At 40.7% G+C, this 11,943-nt stretch overlaps 1 protein-coding gene across 1 annotated transcript in view; it reads left to right on the top strand.

Annotated features, from left to right (window-relative positions):
* The window catches only part of DOCK2 (dedicator of cytokinesis 2), a 489,427-nt gene that overhangs the window by 349,848 nt on the left and 127,636 nt on the right, over positions 1-11,943 (top strand). Inside the window, exon 29 of the mRNA XM_026660847.2 lies at positions 1,335-1,429. Coding sequence (XP_026516632.1) covers positions 1,335-1,429 — 95 coding nt within the window. The remainder of the gene's footprint in view (positions 1-1,334; positions 1,430-11,943) is intronic.

Below are 11,943 nucleotides of genomic sequence, written 5' to 3'. Positions count from 1 at the left end.
AGATGCACCAGCTGACTCCGTCCCCTACATTATTACAGCAGTTCTCTGATCACACCCCTTTCCTTGTCCTCCCTGTTCTTGAAACACTCCTTGCACCCAGGGTCAGGTGTGGGCAGTAATGCAGCTGCTGGATAAGACCAGCTTTTTGCCAGCTGAAAGCTCCTGTAGGAAAATTCTCAAATTGCCAAATCCAGCTGCTTTTCAGACCTATGTACCATCACAGAGTTCAAATGGTGCAGATCATGGCAGATCCAAGCCCAGCTAGTCTTACTTCTTGCAATTTTCCAAATGAGTCAGGCTATCTGGTACCATGGGGATATTTTGGTGTATTGTCATCTTCCAGGCACTTTGGGTGCTCAGAAACAGTTTATATTTAGCAATTTTATCAAAGTCTATGTAGTGCAATAATCCCTAATCTACTTGAGCAAGTCAAAGGAAAGAATTGTAAAAAAAATGATGTCAGTATGCTTATTTTTTTCTGCTTTTTAAATATATTGATTTCTTAACACTTCATTTTTTCTCAATAGCATAAAAGTAATGTCCTGACAATGGAGATAATAAAAAATTGTTTCCATATTATGCTGTTCAGAGACATTGTTCAATTGGTTATCCTTAACCAATTTGACTGTTAAGAAAGAGCCAGATCTTCTGGTGAGTGTCACTTATGTGGTATCAGTGGGAGTTGATGGCACTTTGAGTGATTGGCCTCACAATTCAGTAGCTGCCTCTTAAAGCTCATTACAGAAACGTTGGGGGGTAAACCTCCATATATTAAACACTTAATGATAGAATAATTGTGTTAATAATTATCTTCCAATAATCTTTGTCTCTTTGATAAGTGTTCTTTAGAAAAGAGAATTGGTTTTGTTTTTTGTATGAATGGTTGCATGTTATAAGTTTATATGAATAATTTCTGGATATAACTTGCACTCTATCTTTAGAAATATGTATTTTGAAAAAAGCTAAATTAAAAAAAAAAATCAAATTTTCCAAGAGATGACTCTTCTAAATGGTAAACAATTCTCAACAATTCTACTCCCAAGTGCCTAAATTAATATGCTGTTTACTGTGAATTGTTTTTCTATGGCTTATCATTGCTCAAAAGTTCAGTGTAATGCGCCTTTAACTTTTATTTCTAGCCTACAACTGCTATTTTACAGGATTTTGGTCCCAATTCCACTGCTATTGATGTCATTGGTAGCTTTGCCATTCACTTCAGTGGGAGTAGGATGGAGCCCTCTCCTTTGGTGCTTTCCACAGAGCAGAGAGTTGGCTTTGGAATATGAAGTTTGCAGGATATAAAATCATAGTTGTATTGTGTTTTATTGTTCTAGGACTTTTTGATGGAAACATTCATCATGTTTAAAGATCTCATAGGAAAGAACGTTTACCCTTCGGACTGGATGGCAATGAGCATGGTGCAGAACAGGTAAATAGAGCCCTCAGAACAATTTAAAGGTTTCAGCAGTTTGAAAGGGAGGTTGGTGCTAGTGAAGTGAACATCTTATTCCATGTTTTAACACAAAAAATAGGCAGTGTTCCCTGTTCCAGATGCCTTTTCAGTTTTACTTCATATCAGAAATATTTACACTATCTGAGATAATTGACTTACATAATGCTTGGAAAAAACTACCTGTGCCCTTGGTCCACTTTTCAAAGACTGGCAAGCAAGAGGAAATGGGTTTCTAATAGACAGGTGTCAACACCACAAAGAAGAGTCAGAGGTCTCTGTGTTGACAGACTCAGTAAAGAGGCCCAGGAGTGAATAGAGGCTATCTAGGTCCAGTCTATGAGAGTGCCTTCCAATACTGTGTCTGTCATGTGTGGTTTGTTTTCCCTCTCTTTATCTCTCCAGAGGGAGAATAGTGTGTACCAGCCTCGCAAGAAAGCTCTGTCTCCTATATAATTGAGCTTTACCCTCATGATGGAAAGTTCCTTTGTTCCAGAGGAGCAGAGTTGTCAGCCATGGCCTCCATCCTAGACCTTTATGCAATATTTTAGACATACTGGACCAGGCCATTGAGGGCCCTGAAGATAAGGACCCAGACTTTGAACTTGACTTCATATTCTTTGAGAAGCCAGTGTAGAGAGTAGAGGACAGATCTGATGTGCTCGCTGTAGCCCGTGTCACTGAAGAGATGTGCTGCAGCTTTCTGTGGTGTTTCCTAAGGGTTGATGGCTTCATGCCCAGATATATTACAGGTATAATCCAGGTCGGAGATAATGAAGGCTCATATAACTAAGGCATACTGTGGTTCCATAAGACTGCTGGCTGACCTCTGGTAACCTTCTGTTGTTTTTTATGTTTTCTCTGCAATGGTTTTCACCTTAAGAGTAAATGTGCTTTCTTAGAGAGAGCTGTGTGGTAACTCTACTGGCAATTACAGTTGTTCATAGCCTTTGAAGAGAGAGCAAAGAGCAGAGGTTGGCCTGTTGAGGTATTCTGGCTTGCTGGCAGTATCACAGTATAGGCAGAGAACTGTGCAGCCTGGAAAAACCCCAGTCAGGAGGGAGGGAAATGTAGGTGAGGGGACAGCTGGGAGCAGAGGCCTAAACGTGAGTGTCCTTGGTGAACCACAGAGGGGCAATGCAGGTGCAGTTGCCCTGAATTGTGACAAAAGGGAAGATTCCTTCTGTGAATGAGGCATTATCTATTTCAGTCATAAGTGGGTACCATGACACTTTTTATCAGGCAGAAAAGGACTGAGGCTCAGGAGACTTGGGGAGGGGAGGGGAGGTCTATTCACAGCTCTGCCACTGACTGACTTGGTGACCTTGGGTAAGTCACTTAACCCTTCAGTGCCTCTTTTTCCCCCTCTCACCCTTTCTGTCTTGTCTATTTAGATTGTAAGCTCTTCAGGGCAGGCACTTTTTCATACTACATGTATATAAAGCACTTAACATGATAGGATCTCATTTGGGGTCTCCAGGAACTACTGTAGGACAAACAGCAATGGTAATGAATAAACTGATGTGCCTCCTCGCAGTTATACAAAATCCCTGTGTGCCAGGATTGAGTTACATTGGGAAGGCAATATGGGAAGGCTCAACAAGGTATCATTGTTTCTATACACTTTGGGGTATTCAGACTGACTTGTGGGCAGGAGGTTGGGGGGGAGGTTAGTATTTGTAGTCCTTGACTGCGAGAATAGGGCAAGGGGTGAGGGGAGGTAAAGGGAAATACAGCGCTGCTCTGAGTAGCTGTTAATTAATCCCTTTCACTTCTCCAGTTGTTGGATCAACATAGGAATTGGAAGATTCTTCTTTGTCTTATGTGACAGATGGACTCTTGGAATGTTTTTGTGGAGGGGCTGTTGCAGCATCGGCCCAGAGTAGGGGAACTTGTACAAAGCCAATTTTCCCTTCCATGTGTCCCATCCTGACCTATATGTTTTCTGACCAATATTTGCATGGTTTTCACCCCTTAACACCATTCTTTGGAGGGAAAGTTAAATTCCATGGTAATAAAATATTTGAAATATGTAAGCAATACCATTTTCCAAAGTTAACTTGTCCCTAAAAGCCTTAAATTTGTGTCTCCAAAGAGAGTGGAAGCTAACTAAATTATTAATTTTTGGCATCATCACACTGAGGCCACCCCCTTATGGGACTATATAATTAATAATGTAAGATGTAAACTTTACAATGTGGATTTTAAGTAGCTGTATATTGTAAGAACCATATGTCTTGTTTATAAGTGTCTCTAAACTTAGCCAGCTGAGCACCCACTAACTGCCAAACTCTGACATCATTTGAATAGATTTGCCTATGACAAAGTGTTTGGGGCAGATCCTCGCGTGTTGATGTGCTTAGCAGAATATTTACAGAATTCATACTCCAAAGCAGTGGTGCTCCAAAACATGACAAACCTAATTCCTATTTTAACTTCTAAAAACTTCTTAACTGAAATCAGTTGCAGGAAGGTACCCATTGTTAGAATAATTCCCTCATCAAAGATCAATAGTCACTAGGGAGATGGCTGGATACCTGCATTTTATCGATATCACTGGTGATAGACAGGTTCCTTTCAAACTTCCTCATTCAAGAACATCAGGACATCTGTTCCTTAAGTGTAATATCAACATATTGGCAATTTGGCACAGCTGTAATCCTGCTCATTTGTGCTTCATGTTATTTAAGGGGATCGACAGATTTTCTTGAGATGAGTACTCAGGATTTTACCTGAAGTCTATCATTGTTCTTAGAACGTCTCCAGGTGCTTTTAGTTTGTCTTAAAAAAAGAAGGCAGGAAAATACAATATCTCCATTCTTTAGACATGTAATGGGCTGATCCTGATTCCATTTGCCATTCAAATCAATGGAAACAGGACTGGACATTCACAGTGATTAAAATTTCTGTAAATGACTAAGCCAGTTGTGTTAGAACAATACACTCTTAAATGTCAAAATAATCACATTGTTAATTTCTTTCAGACTTATGTCCGGTATAGAAATATTTTACTTGTGGGGACATTGTCATGAACAAATCAGAGTTTAATAAGCTGCTTTTTTAACTTATTGTAGTTCTCTGAAATATTTCATATTGTTGGAATGGAAATAGTATGTGTGTGTGCCAAAGATACGCACAGTGTATACTCATATCTTCAGAATTGTTGTATTACAATTTGTGTGCACAATTGCCATTCATGCTCAACCATAACCATGACCAATACTGACCATTTTTAATGCAAATTGCTGTTAGTGTGGGTGAGTCAGCACCGCAGAATTAGCCAATGGTGATCAGCATCCAAGGACGCCTAGTCCGGGTATAAGCATCCCCACTGCAAAGCTCTACCTGTGTCACTGTGTCCTCACTGTTTCTGCACTCACCTGTGTGTGTCTGAGGGCAAAGCCCATGGTTGTTTGTGCTGGGACATACTGATTCTTTCCCAGTCAATTTTGGGACAATTTGTCTGTCTTTCAGGGGACAATATGAAAAGGCACTGGAGGACTATCAGTACTCCAATGATTTAGTCTTCATCACTCACTGCAATACGTGGGTGGGTTGCAGACCAAGTTAAAGCAGAGACTGGGCTCTATGTATCTTCCCCTCCCCCCCGCAACTGAATAAGGTAGCTCAGGCTTAAAGCACCTCCAAACCCGGGCAAAATGTTTGTATGTAGATGAGGCAGGACAGGGGTTGGGCTAAAACTTGGGTAAGAGTCTGGCATTACCTCTGCAGTGACGGTGCACCCAAAAAGTGTTTTGAGAACATCTAGAATGAACCAGGCAATACAAATTATTGATTGTTACCTTCCTCAGTTTTTGTCACAAATTGGCAGTCTTGGCCTTTCTCAAGCCCACTGTGTTAACCTAGCTAATCACTTGAGTACTCCTCCTTGTCAAGCATGAGCTCCTTCAACTGAGCCTGAGGACCAGCTAGCTCAGCCTCCAGCCAGATTAATGAGCTCAGCTGGGTTAGGGTATGACCCCCTGATTGACTGGACTGCCTGACTGGTTGAAGGAAGCCCCTAGGCCTGCTTTTAAGGTCATTGAGCAGCGGCAGGTCATTGGCTGCTCAGTGTGTGTGCCTGCAGCTGCAATCACTCTTGTGCCTTCCTGGTTCCCAGCTAGGGTGACCAGACAGCAAGTGTGAAAAATCGGGATGGGGATGGGGGTAATAGGCACCTATATAAGACAAAGTCCTGAATATCAGGACTGTCCCTATAAAATCGGGACATCTGGTCACCCTATTCCCAGCCTTGACACTTCCTTGTCCCTGTCCTACTCCAGTCCACTCCAGTCTTGCTTCTGACTCTGGCTCCAACCCATCACTCTGGTTTCTGGCTCCCAACTCCTGCTCTAACCACTAAGCCTGATTCTTGTTCCAGCCATTAGGCCTGACCACCCACGCCCCAGTCATGACACTCCCGCACTCCTAGTGCTATAGCTGGACTTCTCAGAACTGCACAGATCCAGGAAATGAAAATGGAAATCACTTTCTGTACTGTGTTTGAGAGGAGAGGCTGGTATAAACAATGTATCTGATTTTTTAAAAGTATATCTTAAGGCAAGAAAAAATACTTAACAATGCACAAGATGACAATAGGCGCCTTAGGAAAACCTAGCTAGGTAGAAAACATGACTAGAAGGTGTAGAAGCATGCTAATTTTTTTTCTTAGTTGTTCTAGATATCAGACACATTAGTACTTCCGGGTCTGTCTAGTCTACCGACTGCACACACACACACACATTTAACATTCAAAACATCATTTGAAAGATATAATGTTAGAAAATGTGTTTACAATAAAGCAAAAAAGGAAGGAAGGGGGAGAATGTATGAGAAACAGATGGCATTTGTGTTGTAGTGTGTGGTTTGCCTAATACCATCTTGGTTTTCTCAGGTTTGAAACTCCTCTTGTCCCATTGGGAGAGTTTCAGTTAGGGTTGACAACCCTCCAGGATTGGCCTGGAGTCCCCAGGAATTAAAGATTAATCTTTAATTAAAGATTATGTCATGTGATGAAATCTCCGGGAATACATCCAACCAAAATTGGAAACCCTAGCTTCATACCTTCCATAGATGGGGGCGTTGGTTAGCTCTTCCACCTGGTGGTGGATAATAGGATGTCCTCCTGCCATTATTTGGCAGTGATTTGTTTGACTAGGATAAGGATAATCAGAGCATGTTTCCAGAGCCCGGGTGGGATTAGATTGCCTTTGTTTAACCTAGTGGTTCTCAACCTATTTACTGTGGGCTCTGGAGGGAGGAGGGTGTGAGTGTCTCCTCTTCCCACCCCCCGGCTGTTCTCAGGGGCAGAGAAACAGGAACTGGGTTGTCATAGGGGTTTCTTTAACTCTCTACTCCTGGGGGAATGTGTGTATGTATATATGTGTGTGTGTGTGTGTGTGTATTGTTACAGGCATACTCGCTGACAGGTATTTTGAAATAAATTACCAAAATAATTGAAACTGGCGTGATTATATAGTGTTATTTTGACAAATAAAATTTGCAGAATTTTAAAATATTGTGCACACAATTTTTAATTCTTTGGTGCAGAATTCCCCCAGGAGTAATTATTGGAATGGAGAGGGCAGAGCGTAACTGATGTAGTTGGTATTTGTGGTCCTCCTGGAAGAAGTGAGTCTTTAGGAAAAGACTTGGTTAAGCTGAATTGAACTATTAAGCTACCAAATTCAATTTTGAAGATGTTGATTGGGCTTTTACCTCGAATTTCAATGGAATGGTCTTTCCAGAAGAGATCTGCTGTTTTTGTGTTTTGTGACTCAAATGTGGTTTGGTTTATGCTGACAGAAATTAGGAGTCAGAGATGCCTGGACCTTGTTTAACATGTTCTTAGAATCATGGCTATATAGTTACCCCTGGCTGTCCTCTTACTCCCTTTCCTGGCGGGACTGGTGGAGTTGTTGTCTAGGCACATTCTTGCTGATCATTCATAGTTGCTCTCAAAGTAAGATTCTATGGACAGCAATTACTACCAGGTTGTTTCACTGTCTGAGGCAGGTTTAGGTTCATAATGAGCAAATCTAATTGAATAAAAATTTCTTCTACCCTCTTGTGCTTCTTCTATTAGCAATTACTTTATGTGTACAGGAGATTAATCTGAAAAAAGCAGCATTTTAGTACTTTGGTAACTAATCAATCCCTTGTTTATTTGCAGGCATATAAAACTTTTCTTGTCTAAATTGCTCTGCACATCTAGGAAAACATATCAGCTTCTGCATCATTCATGAATACAGTATTTTTAATTCTACAGAGCAATAACATGTCTATCATTGCTCAGATCATATTCCTTTGGGGATCATCCAATATCTACATTGCATCAATTGACATTAGAAATTCACTTGTGATATTACACTTTGTCCGTAATGCCCCCTTATGACTAATAATTCTGTGGGCCAATTTGATCCAGGCAGGCTTAGGGTTTATATTTATATTGCTATAAAGCTTCCGTGTTCCCGCCAAACGAAAATGTTTAAAGAGATGGTCAGATTAAAAATCATAGATTGTAAAGAAATGTATTTATCAGTGCTGCTAACAACACCTTACATTATTTAACTATGTACATTTTGCTGCTTTCTGAGCTTGGCTGGTGATAATTATTAAGTCTGTTTTACTTTCAAGCTCTTAATGCTGTAATGCTGGGCAGGGCCGGCGCAACCCATTAGGCGACCTAGGCGGTTACCTAGGGCACTACAATTTGGGGGGGCGGCGACCGGGGCGGTATTTCAGCGGTGGGACCTTCCGCCGCCTCTGTGGGGGGCGGCATTTCCGGGCGGGACCTTCCGCGGCCTAGGGCGGCAGAAAAGCTGGCGGTGCTCCTGATGTTGGGGCATCCACTGCTGCGGGGAAAGGTTGTTGTCATTGGTGGTGGTTTTGTTTTGTTTTTATTGTAGAATCATTTCTGTTGTTCTTATATCTTTAAAAAGCTAAATTTGAAGCTAAATTTGATTTCTCAGAGTGCCTTTTTAAACACTTAAATTACCCCCGACCAAAGTGGTGATAGGAAAATCTTGGGGAGTGCAGGTTGTTGTTTTTTAAGATGATAAGAAAGCGTTGATGGGCCCAACATTGCATTCATAAGCATTCATCACACTTAGAACCCATATTTACTGTGTGCAGTGGATTATTTATAGGGCCTTTTAAACCTCTTAGGGTACTTTTTACCAAGAAAGCCCCCATTTCCAAATTTGGAAAAATGTAAATGACAGATTGTAAGGCAGCTCTATTGAGAAATCTAGCCAATGGCAGAGTGTAGTTGATGTTGCCTCTCTATAGGCATTCACAAAGCCTGACAGCTCTGCCAAATGCTCCTATTCATTTTTCTGTTGTTTTGCATCCAACAGGAAAAGTGCTGGCTGTAGCAGTGGAGTGTACTGATTTTTTTCTAGTGCACTAGGATATACTGCAATATGCAAACATAAAAACAGAATGCATGCAGTTCGAGGCAAAAGGAAGCAAAGTGTAGATAAGTTGCACAAGCTTTGTCCTGCCTGTAGCTAAAAGTGGTTCATTATACTGCACGTGGTGTGTGGGACTCCTTGACCAGTCTCGCTCACATGCCCTAGACAGGGGAGTGTGAGTGGTATCACAGCTACTTACACTAATTAGGGATGACCTCATAAATAAAGACTGTTCGACTGGAGCCATGAGTGGGTTACATAATGTTCCACTTAGCAAGTGGAATTGTTTTTGCATTATATATTGGCTTAAATTTTACCTCTGAATTTGCTGTGCTATCTGTACAGAGTTTAGCTTTGCCCAACTTGGATTTGTTTTGAATTGCCTATGAATAGAGTTTTACTGAATACCCAACAGTTAATCCACTAAAGGGGAAAAGTTCCCTAGTCTAATTGAAGGGTCTGGTTGTCACCCTGCATCTCTAGTGACACTCCTTTTATTTCCTTCTCATGTCAGTTTTTCCTGCCTTACCTACTCTCCTACTTCTGAGAGTTGCTGCTGGTCTGTCACAATGAACAGCTCCTCTTACTGGTCTAATAGGGAGCTATACTCCCCACTGTAACTTTCCTTTCATATGGCACACTCAATTTAACAATTTTTAAATGGACTTCTCATATGATTACCACTGTACTCTCCATGAACAAACCCAAATACCAAAAATATGGCTTCATTCGTCTGTGGCCTTAAGCACGCTTTTAAGTTGAATAGCACTCATGGCTTCTTGGGTTTCCCCTGCCACTTAAAAATGTTACAGGGAAATGTTGTATGCACTGTTGTTGTAGCCATTGGTCCCAGGATATTAGAGAGAGAAGATGGGTCAGGAAATATTTTTATTGGACTAAGCTCGGTTGGTGAGAGAGACGACCTTACACAGAGCTCTTCTTCAGATCTGGGAAACTAACCCAGAGTCTCACTGCTAAATACAATGTAGAACAGATTGTTTAGCAGAAGTAATTAACACACATTTCAAGGGACTGTTCAAGGTGAAATGTTGTCAGACGTGCATGTATCCTAATGCATGTATTAGATCTAGTGAATAGAGGGCAAAAAATGATGAAGGGGGTTGCAGATAATAACTTTAATTTTAGTGTCTTCCTCACTGTATCCCCAAATGCTTTGAGATAAATAATCCAAAGCAAGCCAGTGGTATAAATTACAAAATGCACTGGTGTAAAAGATCTTTGCAAACATATAATGAAAATGTGCTATCTGGCGCACAAAATCTGCTTTCCCATTTCTATGATGATAGTCATGGAAAAAAATATCTTATTGTTCTATCCAAAAGGCTTATTTGCTGCAAGTAGAATATCTTAAGTCTATGGTAATGACATTGTACAAATATTTGAATAAATAAAAGCATTTAGCCACAGGGGTAATAGAAGAAAAGAGTAAGAAGAAAAGGATGTATTTTAAAGTAAAGTTTGAGAAGAGATGTTAACTTTGAGACTGAGACACGCTGGCAGTGCTGTTCCAAGTGGCAAGAGTTGAAGAGAAGACTAATATACAACAGTAGGTGACCTTCTGAAAAGCGGGGGGGAGAGAAGATGAATATTAGATAAGCAAAGAGGAGAGAATCAGAGAGCAACATGCAAGATCATGGAGAGTTTTAACCATAAGGAAGGCATTTTAGAACTGTCATTCAATATTTGGGAGGCCAATAGACTCATTTGAAGATGGGAGTGAAAGTGTTACCGAGGGCTTTCAGAACCCAAAGCAGTGGTAACTTAACTGTTTCTCTCCAGGCAGTGTCAGGAATAAATCAATGGGGGTACAGCTCATCCGTCTGATAAATGATTGATACAAGAAAGAATGCTTTTACCTAAAACTACTTTCTTCTTAAATCTCAAGCACACACACACACATCCTGTCGCACTAAGGTTAGAGCATTTCAAAACATGTATATTTACCTAAAAAGTCTGAAATGACTTCAAGGAATCAACAGCCAGGCTTCCAGGGGGCTGCTGGGGAACTTAGCTATGAAATCCTTGCCCAAAGGAAAGCTTCCTCAGACTGTTCCAAAGCACACTTTATAACTAAACTTTTGTATAAATTTTCTCTGGAAAAAGTATATAACTCATAAATAGCCTCTATTAGGCTAACAATTTCCCTAGCAACAGCCAATAACAATTCATTATTCTCCTTACCAGCAAAGCATTTCTGGTCATAACAATGACAACATGTAAGTTAGAGCCACCTAAAACCAAGGCTGTCCAAATATTCCTTCTATTTTCATGGAACCTTAACTCCCTGTCCCAACCTCCCATTCTGATAGAAAAACTGCAAGCATTCAGCTATATGGCCTTGTCTCTCAAGTTCCTAAAACTGTCTCTAGTTCTGTGATGTTTGGGTTTCAGTGGTTGAACATACAAAATTGCTGGCTGCGGTACTGTCAAGTTCTGGTTTAACAAAAGGGCCACACACATTCATATGTGAAAGTTGGCGTGGAATTGGGGGAAAAAACATGGTGGTACTCTCTCAAGTTCTGCCCTCAGACAAAGTGCTGTCTGCTTGAAAGCAGAAGCAGCAATGTGTGTAGGGCCATGTTGCAGAGATAGTGGCAGGCAGGTTAACAGTCATAGCACATTTTCATGATATGTTTGCAAAGATCTTTTACACCAGTGCATTTTGTAATTTATACCACTGGCTTGCTTTGGATTATTTATCTCAAAGCATTTGGGGATACAGTGAGGAAGACACTAAAATTAAAGTTATTATCTGCAACCCCCTTCATCATTTTTTGCCCTCTATTCACTAGATCTAATAGGAGAATTGTAGGAGGGAGAAAGACAGATTATAAAGAAGAGGAAAATGGGAGATGTAAGATGAAGAGGGAGAAAATGGCATTGAAGTAGCCTTTCAAAATGTTCCTTTTCTGTTTTGAAAACAAATTAGTTAAAATACGCTTATTTGGTAAAGACAGTGTGTGAATATGGAGGAGTCCTTTGTTTCTGAGTGAAAATAAACCCTGCATTCAAATTTCACCCATTTGTAGATTTTTCTTTCTTTAACCGGGGTGAAAG

The sequence above is a fragment of the Terrapene carolina genome, unplaced genomic scaffold, assembly GCF_002925995.2.
Source record: "Terrapene carolina triunguis isolate 2854851 unplaced genomic scaffold, T_m_triunguis-2.0 Scaffold838, whole genome shotgun sequence".
Classification (NCBI taxonomy): domain Eukaryota; kingdom Metazoa; phylum Chordata; order Testudines; family Emydidae; genus Terrapene; species Terrapene triunguis.
The sequence above is the reverse complement of the archived record's forward strand: the minus strand, read 5'-3'. Positions and strand labels throughout refer to the sequence as shown.